The 17,586-nt window shown below is 42.1% G+C and overlaps 1 protein-coding gene across 7 annotated transcripts in view; it reads right to left on the bottom strand.

The window, feature by feature from the left end:
• VTI1A (vesicle transport through interaction with t-SNAREs 1A) overlaps nucleotides 1-17,586 on the bottom strand; it is a 678,091-nt gene that overhangs the window by 448,803 nt on the left and 211,702 nt on the right. For all 7 annotated transcript variants that reach the window (XM_073595879.1, XM_073595874.1, XM_073595875.1 and 4 more), the window contains one exon: nucleotides 6,435-6,519. In XM_073595879.1, coding sequence (XP_073451980.1) covers nucleotides 6,435-6,519 — 85 coding nt within the window. The remainder of the gene's footprint in view (nucleotides 1-6,434; nucleotides 6,520-17,586) is intronic.

Consider the following 17,586-nt stretch of genomic DNA (forward strand, 5'->3'; position numbering starts at 1 on the left):
TGGCAGTCCTCTTTACTGTATGTCACGCTACCCATCTCTTCTGAGCCTGGCTTGTTGTTTACACTCCCCCTAGGGGGCGATCATCAAGCACACTGGGCTGACAGTACTCCAAGACTAAAATGGTGCTTACATGACTGCCGCTCAGTCCAGGAGAAATGCCCACCACCTCCACTGCCAATGGAGGAAGTAGAGGAAGCTGTGGTGACGTCACCAGACTGGCTAGAAAACTGCAGGAAAAAAGGTATGCATGGGTTGTTTTTTCTTTTCTGATGGGGGGGTTACTTACTGGCGATGGGGGTAATTTAATGCCTGGAGTTACGCGTTTTGTTATATCTCTTTGAAATATCTCTGATTTATTTTATTATAGGTACTTATGTAGCCAAGTCAATTTACATAGTGCTTTGACAGATTATACAGATAAATATACATACATACACACACACATGCGCACACACACACAGTATTTCACAAAAGTGAGTACACCCCTCACATTTTTGTAAATATTTTATTATATCTTTTCATGTGACAACACTGAAGAAATGACACTTTGCTACAATGTAAAGTAGTGAATGTACAGCTTGTATAACAGTGTAAATGTGCTGTCTCCTCAATATAACTCAACACACAGCCAATAATGTCTAAAACGCTGTACACTCACTACTTTACATTGTAGCAAAGTGTCATTTCTTCAGTGTTGTCGCATGAAAAGATATAATAAAATATTTACAAAAATGTGAGGGGTGTACTCACTTTTGTGAAATACTGTGTGTGTGTATATTTATCTATATAATCTGTCAAAGCACTATGTAAATTGACTTGGCTACATAAGTACCTATAATTCTCACTTTCGTGAGACACTGTGTGTGTGTGTTTGTGTGTGTGTGTTTATATATATATATATATATATATATATATATATATATATATATATATATATATATATATATATATATATATATATATATATATATATATATATATATATGTGTATGTATAATTACATTCACATCAGTCCCTGCCCTGAAGGAGCTTACAATCTAAGGTCTTTAACTCACATTCATACATACTAGGGCCAATTTAGACAGGAGCCAATTAACCTACCAGCATGTCTTTGACGTGTAGGAAGAAACCGGAGTACTCAGAAGAAACCCACGCAGGCACAGGGAGAACATGCAAACAAAAAAAAAAATGATGCTCTTGCCAGAAATTAAGAATTAGCCGGGCCATAGATGATGCGATTTTCTTACCTGCAACTGGAGGGTGCAGGAAAGAAAATCGCTTGATTCCCCCATCAACACAGTCAGTGTTGATGGGAGACTCCCTCCCACGGAGCTATCGTGTTCTCCTCACTGGCAATAATCACATGTAAAAATCCACCACACTGGTTATACCAAAGTCGAATAAAGTCCCTGGTTAGCTGGAGGAGATCCCGTACTAACAATCCAATGTTATTGTGTTCTGACAGGGGGATATCCACCCCCCCCCCCCCCCAGCCAGAACACACCGGTCAACGCTGAGAGCGCTGACTGGATGTCGATCAGCAAACCTTTTTTGGTCATGCCCCTTCAACAGAAGCCGTACGTTCTGCCAGATTCTGTCAGATGGGCTGCCGTACACAAAGGCCGATACCACCCGATATTCGGCCTGTGTGTACGGCCCCCTTAGGCCTTTATTTTGTAAAAGATCTGATAATGGGAATTGTTGAGTAGTTTAGCAAAATACACTCTGCAGGGCTGACACCACTGGGCTGTAAAAAGCCTGGTATAACTAACAGGTTTAAAAGTACAAAGGATTTTCTTTAAATTTGTTTTAAAGTGATGTTCTGCACTACAGTATTCAGTAAGTTCTGCTATTAATTTTTTAGTGAAACACTCAGTATTACCTCTGTATTGCTACAGAATGGCAGGTTAGAGCAAGATTGTGGGCGAGTTCATCATCATTCCAAATTTGTTGTGAGGTTTAACTGCTGTCTGTGTCACCCTCTCTATTTGTCCTGGTGACCAATGCCATAAGACAGAAAATGATTGGAATTCCAAAGTTTTAGAGTTACAGGAACGAGGAGGAAATTTTCTATTGGGGACCCCTGTTCTGATTACAGTTGAATACAAGGGGTTCTCCTCACTTTAAAGAGTTTCTGTCTCAAATTTTCTTGTGTTTCCTGGAAATTAATTAATGGGAATATTCACCATTGGGAAAAAATAGATGGGGGGGGGGTTGTTAACCAATTCCTACTCAATCAAAAACTAAAAGAACATGTTTGGCCTTAGATTTGCTTTTCCAACAAGGTTATCTAACTAATTCTAGGTAAAGACAAATGATTAGGTATTTGGTGACGTGACCCCTGAAGAGGACAAAGACCGATTTGATCTTAAACCATCTTTTTTAGCACTGGATCACATGGCCAGATGCACTGGATTTGTTTCTGTAGGCAGCACTGGAAGGAGCCTAGAGCATTTTCTACAGGATATGGTATTTTCTGGCTTTCTATTTCCTGTGCTTTATCTTGCTAGCAGTTTGATGTTAACAATTGAACACAGGACCACTTTAAAACAAACCTGAAGCATGTAAGGTAAGATTCCAGTAATACAAAGCAGCTGGAGACATGTAAAAAAATCATGCTTGTTATGAATATGTAACTACTTGACTGCCTGTAGTATGGCCACATGTCTATTTTAAACCACTGTGCTGAGATCTCCAGTTTGCAAGGGAGCCTAAAGCCTGATACACACTACCTGTCGGAGCCGCTGTTCTAACCATCTGATGTTAGTACAGCGATCGCCCCCACTGAGCTGTTAGCTGTTGTGTTATGACAGAGGGACGCCCCGCAAGCCAGAACACTCCAATCAGCGCGCTGATCCGGAGCCGGTTGGCTTCGGTCGGACCGTCTGCCATACACACAGGCTGAATGTCGGCCTTTTTTTTTTTTTTTTAACCGACGCGTGTCTCCAGACATTTGGCCCGTGTGTACTAGGCATAAGGCTGGCCATAGACGGTGCACAATTTTTTTCCATGATGCCCCTATCAACACAGACAGTGCTGACAAGGGAATCGCTCCTACTGAGCAATTGTCTTCTCCAGGCGGGGGGGGGGGGCCAGGCGGGGGAAGCCCTCCCCGCCGGAAGAAGACAGTGATTATCGCTAGCGGCTATAGTAGCTGCTTGTGATAATCACAAGCAAATCCAGCAGGCTAGTTGTACCCAAGTTGATCGATCAAACAACTTGGTACATTAAGGCTGTCCATTAATGGTGCGATCCTCCGCCGGTTCCTGCCGAACCAGCCCAAGATTTGAACCGTGTATGGCCAACCTAACTATAACCTTTACCTATATAATGGTGGATGTAACAGGAACAATGAGATCACCCCAAGATGAGCGGAAAGAGAGGCAAGAGCTAAGGCAGTCCACCAAAGTAAGTAGTGGAATGACCTTTGTTAGCTTTTTTGGAGAGAGTTGCTATGTGCAGATAACATGGTGCAAATGATGCAAAGAGGTTGATTTACTAATAATAGAGAGTGCAAAATCTGGTGCAGAACTGAATAGAAACAAATCATCCTTCCAGTTTTTTTTTTTTTTTTTTGTCAAAGCTTAAGACCCCTTTCACACTGCAGCGCCTGACAGTTGGCACTAAAGAGCCGCTTGTTTTTGCAGCACTTTAGCGCTTTTCAGCAGCTAGCGGGGCGGTTTCTACCTTAAAAACAAGGTAAAAAAATCCCATTTTGCGGTGCTTTCAAACCGCTTTTAATGCGCTTTGGAAGTGCTGCCCATTCATTGCAATGGGGAGGGCGTTTTGGGAGCAATATTTACAGCACTCCCAACCAGCCCCAACGATGCTGCTTGCAGGACTTTTCGTAACGTTCCGCAAGCGCACCGCCCCGCCTCACCCCATTGTGAAAAGAGACACACTGCAATGAATGGGAGGCAGTTTTCAGGCACTTTTTAGAGGCAAAAGCGTCTGAAAACTGGCTCAGTGTGAAAGGGCTCTAACTGAACAAGCAGAAGTCAGAAGCTGATACCATGCAGAGCTGCACCAGATTAGGCACTCTCCACCTTTTAATAAATCAACCCCCCTGTGCTTTGAAAGTAAAGAGAATGCTTTATCATCATCTCTTTGCAAAACATTTTTCCCCAGGAGATAGAGAAAATGGAATATGCTCGTAGGATCAAGCTGTACATGCAAAGTAACAGTCAAACATACTCTAAGAAAGACATATTGGAAGGTCATTGGGACTGCAAAACGTATTTGTGCATTTAAGTTAAAGGAAACTTTCAAATAAGCTCAATGGCTTTGGTCAAGTGGCTAACATACAACACTGCATTCCTTGGTGGGTACCCGGAAGTGACCCAAGCCACATTGGGCAAACATTCCATTGATGAAAGCAGGCGGTGGATTTGATCCCCAAAATGCACTGGCTGTCTTATGTGATCAAATTGGACTTTCTCACTTTTTGGTTTTGATGCTCCTTTTCTATATTGCTATGATTTTAAACATACTCCAAGGCCTTATTCACACAGGTGTATGCTCGTGGAGGGCCTGTTTAACCGCACAGGAATGCAGAGGAGTTCCATGCATCACCATGCAGGCACTCTCATTCATGTCGATTTGGACACAGGGGATGCATGGATACAGACGCTTCCAATCTGACAACTCTGCAGGTGCACAGCCTTGAACGTAAACGGTGTGCATTTGGGGCCGTGAATCCACACAGATGTCAGATTGGAAGCAGTGTCTGTGTCCATGCAGCTGTTGCGTCCTATTTGACACTAATGGGACCGCCTGCACAGTGAGGAACGGAACACCTGTATGTGGGTAAACACGACGCTCTATGGGTGTACACTTTAGTACGTCCAGTGTGAACAAGGCCAAGTATAAAATCAATTAGAATGCAATAAAAAACAAACCTAATCAGTAGTAGATCGTTTAATTTCATTTTTTTAATTTAAAGTACATCCATTTGTAAGAATTATTTTATCCTTTGAATCATACGTTATAGCTTATGTTAAGATTGGAATTTTTCTTGGGCGCATATGCAAAAAAACAAGTAAAGCTGAACTTTAGGCTAACGGCAAATGAATAAATACACAGCTGAAATACATAGTATGTTCTAAATGCTAAAGGATGTCAAACTCTGCTAAGGCTCTTATCTTGTGTCTACAAGCTCCCAGTGTTAGGTTGATAGCACTGTGCAAAATAGTAGAAGAATTTGATTGTTTAACGCTGTTGCCCTTCCGTCAGGTATTTTGAGCCACGCTGAGGAGTAAGGCAAGCTATAGATCAGAGATATGCAATTAGTGGACCCCCAGCTGTTGCAGAACTACAAGTCCCATGAGGCATAGCAAGACTCTGACAGTCATAAGCATGACACCCAGAGGCAGAGGCATGATGGGAATTGTAGTTTAACAGCTGGAGGTCCGCTAATTGCATATCCCTGATCTAGATGATTTGATTATCTTTTCTTCTACCATGGTTGGAAAGAAAGAAAAGCGCTTAATTCCCCCATCAACACAGTCGGCACTGATGGGAGAATCCCTCCTGCAGTGATATTGTGTTCTGCTAGCTAGGAGCCTTCCCGGCCAGCAGAACACAGTGATTATTGGCATTAATCGCATGTAAAAAGATCTGACAGGTTGGTTGTATCCATCAATCGACTTGAGTACAACCAGCCTGACCATAGATGGATTGCATCTCGAGCTCTGATGAACCGGCCGAGATACGATCCATTTATGGATGGTTGAAATCAGAGGAAGCTAATATAAAGTGGGGTTCTGCAACAGTTACTAGCTTCATTTAAAGAATAGGTTCACTTTTGAAATAAAAATAATAAATGCACATGTGCATTTTTTTAATTATTATTTATTTATTTTTTTACAGGAGCTTGCAAAGCATTGAACTTGCGTTCAGTGGAACATGGGTGCAATGTCAGGCTCCTGCAAACACTTCCGCCAGCTCAAGCCTATGCCTCTGTATGGGCTGTCATTTGGAGAGCTGGAAGAAGTATCAATGAACTATGAGTGCACATGACTGTCAATTACCGCTGGAGGACGGGAGAGGAGGCATTTGCACCAGGTTATAAGGTTACACCCTAAATATAGGTGTAACATGTAACACTGTGCAAAAGGTAAACTTAGCCATATATATATATATATATATATATATATATATATATATATATATATATATATATATATATATGATCTTTTATTAAATACAGAAATAAAGGGGTTGGAAGCCTGGTATTTTCTTGGTTGTCTCTGCCTTCAAAATGTAAAAAATCCTGATATCCAAAGAGCAGTCAGAACATCGGAGTCAGTGAACTAGTATTTTTTAGAAGCCATCAGCCTATATTCTTTCTCAATACGGATCTCTTCTTTTTTTTTTGCCTGCAATTCAACTTTTAGCTGTAAAAGAAAAAATAAAGACGTTGGCACAACGCTTACCAGTCTCCACCGCTATCTGGTATCCGGCCTCTAGCCTCCGCGACGACCTGTCCAACCTCTCTGTGTTATCCAGAAGATGTGCCCTCTGCAGAAAGACAGGAAATGAAACCGTGTTATGGGGATCAGAAGAGATGTTAGCCGCTGCTTGACAAAAAAGCAACTTTCCTAATTAATCAATTTGAACATGATCATGTAAAGCTCCAGAAGAGGGAGATGGCTTTTAAGTGTTGAGCAGCAGCAAGTCCCCCCACCGCTGAAGGTGAGAGAGAGCACGCAATGAATACAGAAGGTGGTCGGAGGCCTCGGCTTCACAGGTGTTACACCCTCTGGCTTTCCGTTCAGATGAAGAAGCCTTTAAAGCAAAAAGCTGAAAAGCAGGAAATGGTATTACAGGGAATCTGTTGACAGAGATACAGTACCATGCTTGCCGACTTGTTTTTAAAAGTTCATGATCAGCCCTGACATCTCACTAGTTCCATGCATGTTTTAGGTCAACGATTCACCTTCTAGTAAAAGAAGGATAAAGGCCAATGTCAATGGTTATTGGGCCTATATAAATGGCATCAGCTTGACATCTGTTTGAGATGCTTCTGAGATCATTTAGAATTCATTGACAGATACCTTTGACCTGCATCAAGTGGGTTTTGCATTACTATTGACTAGTGTGCTTCATGTGGGTATGATAGCGCTGCACCGATAGAATTTTTCCTTCAAAAAAGCAGATCATTGGCTGAAATATAGTTAGATGGTCCCTGTACTGATCCTAGGCTGCTACGTCTCTGATAATCACAAAGGAAGCGTTTGCCAGCTGGTATAATCCTCATTCCATTTGGAGGACGAACGTCTGCTGTCAGCACTAAACTCAGCCAGCTGCCTTTAGTGCTGACAAGAGATGTTAGCCTTCATCAAGGCTTAAAGTGGTTGTATAGGCTGCCCCCCCCCCCCCTCACCCCCAATACATACCTGAGCCCCATCTCTATCCAGCAATGTGCACGATAGCCTCGGCTCTCGCTACTGTCAAGCGCAGCCAGTGAACGAATGAGGAGAGGGCGGGGCCAAGCCACGCTCCATTGTGAATAGACACACGGAGCAGCGGCTCAGGAGCGAGCTTGTTTGGCTGCTTGCTATGAGGGCACTAGGCAGGAACTCTGACGGGGGACCCGAGAAGAGAAGAACCGCGACTGCTCTTTGCAACACCACTACACAGAGCAGGTGAGTATAACATGCATTTTACAGGGAGCTTTGTATTCTATGAATGAATACAAAGCTTCCTCTGATTGGGCGAAAAGGAGAGGCAAGTAGATGATGCCACACTCTCAAGCTCATGGGGAGAGCTTGTTGCCAGAAGGGGGTGGAGTTTAATCACAGCCCTGTCCAGCTTCTGACAGCTCAGGTGAGTTTTAGTCCTCCTTTGTAACATTCCTTTGCACTGCTGTAATGGTTGGAAAAAGCAGAAGGAAAGTACATGTGCCTCCTCTCACACCAAAGCCCTTTTAGAGTTTTGTCTGAAATGCTGCCCGATCCCTAAAACACAAAATATTTAAAATCAGTAGTGACCAACTCCAGTAGGTACATCCTTTTATCATCAGTGTCCACATTCCCACCACACTCACGTTTCCTCGGTGTTCAATCCTTTTCCCCAGTTTCTGCAGTAGCCCTTCTGCACTACTTTCTCTGACATCTCCCACCCCTCCATACTTTCTTCTCTGGCAGTAACCAACCACAGCGTCCATTCTAACTACCCTCTCCAACATCAAGGTCACCATTACATTTGGTTTTCTCTGCACTGACAGGCTGACCCCCAACCCCTTCGACCTCTGCAGCCTTCAACTCATCCACACTGTTTACTACCAGATCATCTTCCATCCATCTTCTATCATCTGCACTTCTCTCCTGCCTGTTTTTATACCCCTAGCACTCCTGTCATACCTCTAGCACTCCTCTCCTATATGTACTGCCTGCTGTCATACCACTAGCACTCCTCTCCTATATGTACTGCCTGCTGTCATACCTCTAGCACTCCTCTCCTATATGTACTGCCTGCTGTCATACCACTAGCACTCCTCTCCTATATGTACTGCCTGCTGTCATACATTCTGCACTCTTCTTCTGCATGTACTGCCTGCTGTCATACCATTTGCATGTCTCTGCTGCCCATAGTCATATCCTTTCCCCACTCCTTTGCTTCACAAATTTCCCTCTGTCATACTTTCCAGTACATGATACCCAACATCATACTCTCTGCCCTCTCTACAGCTACAGAGACTGCCCAATGTAATACGCTCCATGTTCCTCTCCCAGACACACTTCCTATTGTCATACCCTTCCCACACTCCTCTCCTTTGCAGTGGTTTACACTATGAGATTCTCTACCTGTCAACCTTCCCTCTGAGTGGCAATACAAAGTATATTGAGCAGAACTGAGCGAATCCAAGAGGAGGAGTTGAGCAAAAAGGGGGAAATGTCCCACAAGTGCTATTGACCATACTAGTGATACTGTAGGTGGTCATGTCCATTTGGTAAGTGAAAGTCCATGTGGGGCTCTACAAGCACAGTGGAAAAGAGAACCACATTATAATTTTAAAGAGCACCAGCACTTTATCACTTGGGATGAATAATGTGGGACTCTGTATATGGCACTTATGTTTAAATGTATTGATTAATTATTGTGTTAAAACACATCAATTGCATAGGATATATATTTTTACAATTTTGTTGATTTATGTATCACAGATAGGGTTTCCAAACTTTCTAAACAAAGGGCCATTTTACTGTCCTCCAGGCTTTAGGGGGCCGGAGTGTTACCATTGGGAGCAGAAACTGTCCTGGTGTCAGTGGAAGTAAACAATGCATCTTTGGTATCAGGGAGAGGAATAGTGCCCCATCGCTGGTGTCAGTAGGAGGAATAGTGCCTCATCATTGGTGTCTGAGGGAGGAATAGTGCCTCATCATTGGTGTCAGCGGGAAAAATAGTGCCCCATCATTGGTGTCAGCGGGAAAAATAGTGCCCCATCATTGGTGTCAGCGGGAAGAATAGTGCCCCATTATTGTTGTCAGTGGGAGGAATAGTGCCCCATTGTTGGTGTCAGTGGGAGGAATAGTGTCCCATCATTGGTGTGAGTGGGAGGAATAGTGACCCATCATTTGTGTCAGTGGGAGAAATAGCGCTTCATCATTGAGGTCAGTGGCAGCAATATTGCCCCATTATTGGTATCAATGGAAGTAATGCAAAAAAGTAAGAGAAGCGCCAGGCAAATCCTAGTGCAGCATTATTTTATTTGAATAAAACACAAATTGTTGACAATTTAAGGTGCACTTACATAGTGCTAGTGAGGGTAGGGGCTTTCCAGATCCAGCAAAACAGAAGAGCCACCGGGGTGTCCCTGTGGAAAAGTCCTGCGGATGGAGGCCGTACCTTCAACACAGTGGTAGGTGGTTCCCCACTCTGACCGCTCCACAACACTCCTACACAGAGTTACACAGCCGGCGTCGTCCCCAGGTCCCTCAAGGCTTCAGCTTCTCGCTGACACATGGGGCTCATGGACTCTTCCACAGGGACACCCCAGTGGCGCTTCTGTTATGCTGGATCTGGAAAGCACCTACCCTCACTAGCACTATGACCTTATATTGTCAACAATTTGTATTTTAATCAAATACAAGAAAGTTGCACTAGGATTTGCCTGGCGCTTCTCTTCCTTTTTTGCCTTCCTTTTGCCATAGCGATCGGGTCCCCCAGCCCGCGCCTGAAGCAGCCTTGCTCCCATTTGTTTCAGAGACTCAGAGTTGACAGGGGCGCACCCCCTAGAACTCCATGTTCAACTCATTCATTTCAGGACTTTAAATCGATCGACTTTTCACAAAAACTTTTGTTTTTTGTTTTTTATTTATTTTTTTTATTCAATTTTTCCTTGTACAATATATTTTTATTGTTTCTATTGATGAACCAACATACTTATGCATTCCCCCCCCCACGCTATTTTTCACAATCAGGTATTTCGGCGCTGAGCGTTACACTAGTGCTTTATGTGTATGTGTTTTTTCTAATGTCAATGGAAGTAATAGTGCCACATCTTTGATGTCAGTGGGCGGAATAGTGCCCCATAATTGGTGTCAGTGGGAGCAATAGTGCCCCATAGTTGGTGTCAGTGGAAGGAATAGTGCCCCATCATTGGTGTCAGTGGGAGAAATAGTGTCATGGGAAGAAAAGTCTTCCATCATTTATACAAGGGAAAAAAATGATGTCTCATTGTAGGTGTCCGTGGAAGGAATAGTGCCCCATCATTGAGTTTTGGAGGAGGAGGAATAGTGCCCCTTTATTGGTATCAATGGAAAGAATAGTGCCCCATCTTTGGTGTCAGTGTGAGGAATAGTGCCCCATCATTAATTTCAGTGGGAGGAATAGTGCCCCATCATTGGTGTCAATGGGAGGAATAGTGCCCCATCATTAATGTCAGTGGGGGGAATAGTGCCACATCGTTGGCGTCAATGGGAGGAATAGCGCCCCATTGTTGATGTCAGTAGCAGAAATATTGCCCCATTGTTGGTACCGGTGGGAGGAAAAATGTCTTGTATCAGTGGAAGCAAAAGTGCCCCAAGTTTGGAGACCACTGGTATAGAGTGACACGCACGGTTTATTGAGGATTTTTTAAGTTAATTGTGTTACAATAGTGCACATGGTAACTGCAGCAGTCACAATAAGTTTGATTTAAGGAATGCACTAGTTTATAACTTAATACTTTATCCAATACAACACGTTTTCATTCCCAGAACCATTTATTTCATTTTTTACACTGGACAGTAACAGGGTCAGGAGTTTTGGCAGCGAGATCCCAGTACAGGAGTATCCATGACCTATGATAAGCCCAGGGCTGATTCAGCATAGCAAGATCCACCTGTCAAGAAAATACAATTTTAGGGAGAACCGATTCTTTATTGAGAAAAAGCTTCAAAACCTGTATTAAAAAGTTCTTCTATCCATGTAGGAAGTGAAATCTTTGACACAGTACTGGGCAGCTCTAAGGCTCCGTTCACATCTAGGCGTTGCTATTTTTACAGGCGTTTTTAGTTGACAAGTGACCAATGAAAAGAAGAAAAACTCCCGTAATCTGCCAAAAAAGAAGCTCATGTTTTGCTTAAGGCGACAGAACTCTAAGATTTGAGCAGGGACCATTGAAATGAATAGGATTTGACTTGTTGGGCATTTTTAGAGCTGAGGCTTAGAGCAGAAAATTGCCCAAAAACGCCTAGACGTGAAAGGAGCCTCATGCCCCGTACACAAGATCGTATTTTCCCACAACAAAACCGTGGATTTTTTTCCAAAGGATGTTGGCTCAAACTTGTCTTGCATACACGCGGACACACAAATGTTGGCCAAAAATACCAAACGTGAGAATGCGGTGACGTACAACAGGAACGACGAGCCAAAAAAAAAGGAAGTTCAATAGCCAGTGCGGCTCTTCTGCTGGATTCAGAGCATGCGTAGACTTTTGTGCGACGGACTTGTGTACACACGATCGGACTTTCCGACAAGTCTTGTTGTCGGAAAATTTGAGAACCTGCTCTCAAACATTTGTGTGCGGAAATTCCGACAACAAATGTCCGATGGAGCCTACACACGGTCGGAATTTCCGACAACAAGCTCACAATGAAAATTTGTTGTCGGAAATTCCAATGGTGTAAACGTGGCATTAGAGGCGCCTCTCTTCTCTTTAATACTATGCAGCTTCTGCTGGATTTTGCTTCTAATCCTCTTGTGGAGGCTTCCATTTGTGGATGGACATTTTATGGTATTACAACCTGGTCACATTGCTATATTCTTTTTATATGGACTATAAACTGAAAGCGGGGTTCCACCCAAATTTTGAACAATATCTGTATGTATTCTCTTCCTTGCCTAGATGCTGACATGCCGTTTAAAAAAATTTAAATCGCCGTAATTACCTTTTATTTTTCTATTCTTCTTAGCACTTCCTGGTTCTCCTCCCGTGGGAGTAGGCGTGTTTCTAGCCTCTCCCAGACTCCGCACAGTCTCCTGGGAGCTAGTCTCAGGCTTCCCAGGATGCCACCGAGCATGTGCGGGAATGAGCGGTGAATGCTGGGAGCACAGCATTCACCACATCCAGGAAATAAATGCTTGTGGGCTTCAAATGCCCACAATGAAGATGGAAACCGCCTGCAGTGAATAATATAAGTTATTCTTTCCGACGAAATCTGACACAGGCGGACATATTACACACAATATATGAGTATGTAATGTTGAGAAGAAAAGTTTGTGAATGAACTCAAAAAAAAAAAAAAACGATAGATAGGTGGACCCCCCGCTTGAAGGACCTATAAATAAATGGTTGTGGAACAAATCATCTGAGTTTCCATTATTATGGGGAAATTTGCTTTGATATACAAGTGCTTTGGATTACAAGCATGTTTCTGGAACTAATTATGCTCGCAATCCAAGGTTTTACTGTATACCCCATTATGTTACTCAAAGCTTGTGGATATAATCCAATTGTAATTATATACTTTTTTTTTATATTCACATCAAGCTGATTTTCATTGCAGGCATTATTCCTATACAGAGAACTGAAGCAGATTCATTGTCTCAAGCCACACTTATTGTCTGGTGTTTCCTGGCGGCCTAATTATCCATCGACATGATTGCGAGCGTTACGTCTAAGCCTTCCTGGGCTTGCTGAATTTCCCTCTCGTTAATAAATCTGGCATATTATATCTACAACGTGGTAACGTTTTTTTAATGACAGAACCACATCTAATAGCCCCTTGCCTTTCCCTCCGCCCCCAACTTGGGTTTACAAAATAAAACCGCACAGCATGACAGATGCTGTTTCAATGCAAACGTGGAGGTAAGCGTGCGACAGAGAGAGAAAGAGAGAGAGAGAGAGAAAGGAACAAGCAACTGCTTTCCAATAAATAATAACAATATTCCTAATGACGATGATGAAAAAGGAGGTGGCGCGTATTTAATGTGAGTGGATGTCTCGCGAAGCGGGAGCCCGCGGCTTTAATGAGCCCCTGCGGATGGCAGGCATGCGAGCTATATTGACATGCAACACTTAAGTTAATACACCTCGAGCAGAGCCTGGGAGCAGCTGGGGATGCTGGGGATGCTGACAGGATCTCTCGCTTCCATCTTCAAAGCGGCGAAGTGATTAGTATGTTATCATTACCATTCAAACCGTGATTTCTCCTATTCCCTCTTGGCATAGGTGACACATCTCTGAGATGGAGGCCAGACCAGGGAGGCAGCTAAAGCAACATCAAAAGCTCGCCTTGATATTTTTTCTCTCTGTGTGTATGTGTGTGCGTGCGCCGGGGAGTGGGTGACTGAAAAGGAACCATTAAAACAATGCATTTAGATCAGCGCGGATAAGACCAGCAGTTAAGGTCAGGGAATAGGCAACAGCGGGCCAGCAGTAATTGCCTTAGTCGCCAAATGCATGCAGGATACAGAAACAGCAAAGCGCGCGTGTAAAGGTGGGGGGGTAGGGGGGTTCACAAAACAGAACACAGCGTCTATTATTAGCTTTCTTGGAACCGGCGAACGCGCTATATCTAGAGCAATCAGAACGGGAAACCGTTGTCACCTCCATTAGGGCAAGGAGGGTATTTATACAACAGCCAGTGAAAAGTGGCCTTTTCACGTGCAGGGGTTTTGACATATTTTCACCAATATTTTTTTTTATTTTTCAATAAGTGTGAAATGGCAACCAGGGAAAATGAAATGGTGTGAAAAAAAAACAGCAACAAGATCACCAAAAAAAAAAGCACACAACATTGAGCGATGTTTCTGCTTCACCCGCTTGAAAAATAATGGATTGTACCCATCAGGAGCAGCAGAGAAAGAGATAACATTTCAATAATAATAAAATAAAATAATAAAAAAAAGTGTCTGTTTACAACTGAAGAAATAAAAAAAAAAAAAAAAAACTTTATTCCAGGATGATTTTTTTTTTTTTAAGCAGATCTAAATCTTAACAAAATACTATTTATTTGCTATAACACACCATATGGAACAACTGTCATTTTATTTTTTTAAATAAAATGTCCATGGCAGCTTGTGTTCACAGGAAGTGGGTGAAATGACACAGGCAGGGGACTTTCTTTAACCACTTCAGCCCCGGAAATATTTACCTGCTTCCTGACCGGGTCATTTTTTGCGATGCGGCACTGCGTCGCTTTAACTGACAATTGCATGGTTATGCAACGCTGTAACCGAACAAAATTGACGTCTTTTTTCCCCCCTACAAATAGAGCTTTCTTTTAGTGGTATTTGATCACCTCTGCAGTTTTTACTTTTTGCGCTATAAACAAAAAGAACGACAATTTTGAAAAAAAAAAAACAATATTTTTTACTTTTTATTATAATAAATATCTCCAAATAAAAAAATGAATACATTTCTTCCTCAGTTTAGGTCTATATTTATTCTTCTACATATTTTTTGGTAAAAAAAAAAAAAAAACCACAATAAGCGTATATTGATTGGTATGCGCAAAAGTTAAAGCGTCTACAAAATAGGGGAAAGATTTATGACATTTTTTTTTTTTTAATCACGGCAAATAATGGAGAAACAGCCTCTAATATACAGTACATGCCAACTACTACTAGCAATAAAGTGGCCAGTGAGTGTACATTGTCAACTACTACCAGCAATGACCCAACCCACAGAAGTAATAACCTCCAATATATAATTGCATCAAAGCCCTTAAGAAATTATATAGTATCAATGCTCAGATCTGTCTTCATAGTTATTCCATTCTAGGATGCCTTGTTGTGCCGATAGTCTTTTGATAGTAGGGTTTCTCTTATCTTTGTACATAAAATCAATCAGTGAGCTCAATGGCTCTGGTGAGCCTACTCACCTAAGGCAAGTCTCCTCTTTGGAGGGCTTCAAAACATAAAAACCACTACAGAAGCACCAAACCGAATGGTGAGAGTGTCCAAATTGTTTTAATAATTCATAGAATGATCACAAAAATATGCAACAAGTTTCGGGGCAACATTCACCCTTCATCAGGACTTGAATATTGCATGTGGATAAAGATTTCAGAGACAGAATTCAAGCAGTGATGTATGAATTCTCTCCAAGGTCATGCTGTCTTACCCATGAGATATTTCTGTTTTGATTTTTTTGTTTATTCTGTTCGATCTTGTTGAGTCCATTAACTATAAGGAATATCCAAGTCCCAATGAAATTAGTGTTTTTAGCCCCCAAAACATATTGGTTGTTTTATGTGACCATATGATCAATCATTGAACCTGCTTGGGCTCTTTCACCATTTGGTCTGGCGTTCCTATTGTGTTCTTACATTCCCACACAGTACGAGAATCAGACAGGACTTCCAGTCATTCAGCCAATATTTCCAAAATTTAAAAAAAAGGCTTGCCTTGAGACTCATTTTGAGGTAACCACTGTAACAAGAACCCTCAAATATGGGGTACAGCGTACAATAATATACCTTCTAAAAAACTTTTCTGCACAACCACCCAGTGGCCACAGGCAGTACAGCAGCCATTGCATTTTTACTTTTATCTTTTATTATTTATATGTTATCTTGTTATCATTGCAGCTCACAGTCAACCAAGGATTTTTTTTTAACCCACAACAAAAGGTAGAGTCCCAGCTGGATGAGCAGGCCACACCAAATCGTGTTTTGATCTGTCAAATCAGCAAAAGTTATCAAAACTGAGCTAGCCAGTTCAATAGGTTCTGAAAGTTCTGCTCAGGATTGCTCTCGGTAAACTGAGAGATCAAACTTGGACAATGTTAAGCCTAAGCTATGCAGACAATTGTTTGGTAGCTCATTCATGCTACTCAAGAATGACTGCGATTAATCAAAGAGTAGCAACGATCAATCGCAAACAACAGGCTACAACTCTATGTGGATTTTGGTACTATGTTCTACGGTGTACCATTCACATCAGAAAGTTCATTGTTAGCAGGCCAGACAAGCTCAAAGTTTTGTGTCGTAGTCTTGATAATAAAAATAGTATTGATGGGGTTGTAGCATGCATTAGCTGGATCCTGAAAGGGAGCCCTGCCGACTGACGTGGAAAAATAAAAGTTCAAAGCACCACTAAGTAGTGGAAAGGAAAACTTCAAAAAGTTGTATTAGTAGCAGCCAATAATTATAAAAGATAATAAAACGTTGATATTTTATGTGTTCTTTAACAGTTATAACCTAAAATAGGAGGTACAGGAGTTCTCTAGTCACAGTATACACTTTCACTTTAGAATATCAGCATTGTAATAACAATACAATCAATAACGTTAGACATGAATGAATTTCTGGACAGCCGCACTCATAGATAGCCTTGTTTAATTAGAAGGTGCACATCAAATACAAAAATCACAGCAGACAGGGAAGAGCTGACATTTCGCACTAGCGTTAGTGAGTGAGCATTATCAGCATTAGCCAGCACCTACGACCTCCGAACCAAGATCGATTCACTTTTGGTCTGCTAAACGCTCCTGGAGCGGTGATAGTTTTCTCCAATACAATCAATAAGTATTTTTAACATTCTGATATAAGATTACTTGATATATCTCATTTTGTGAGCGCTGCCTCCCTCTTTCCACAACCTCCCAGATTCTCTGCATCTTCTCTTCAGTTTTTAAGGACTACATATCCCATGGTACCTTGCTGCCTGCAAACCGTGATTCCTCTACCGATTCCACCACCTGAAACTCTTCCTTTCAGCACCTCTGTAGTTCAGAAAGCAGGCTCTGTGAAATGTGTGACACAGCGGTGTCTACTCCCAGGGTATAGCGACTAATGGTCACAGAATTCAAGGAAGTAAATGTGTGGGAATCCTCACAAAGTACGTTTACAAACAACAAGATCATTCAGATTAATAGGAGTAGGCTAGAAATAATTGAAATACAATGTCCAAATTAACATGTTGATCATAGATATGCTTTAAATTTGACCCCAATGCCGAAAAGGCTAATGCCGCGTACACACGCTCGGAATTTCCAACAGCAAATGTTTGATGGATGCTTGTTGTCGGAAATTCCGACCATGTGTAGGCTCCATCAGACATTTGTTGTCGGAATTTCCAACAACAAAAATTTGAGAGATGGATCTCAAATTTTCCGACAACAAAATCCGACAATTCCGATGCACAAAATTCCAC

This window comes from Aquarana catesbeiana, linkage group LG08, assembly GCF_042186555.1.
Source record: "Aquarana catesbeiana isolate 2022-GZ linkage group LG08, ASM4218655v1, whole genome shotgun sequence".
NCBI classification, from domain to species: Eukaryota; Metazoa; Chordata; class Amphibia; order Anura; family Ranidae; genus Aquarana; species Aquarana catesbeiana.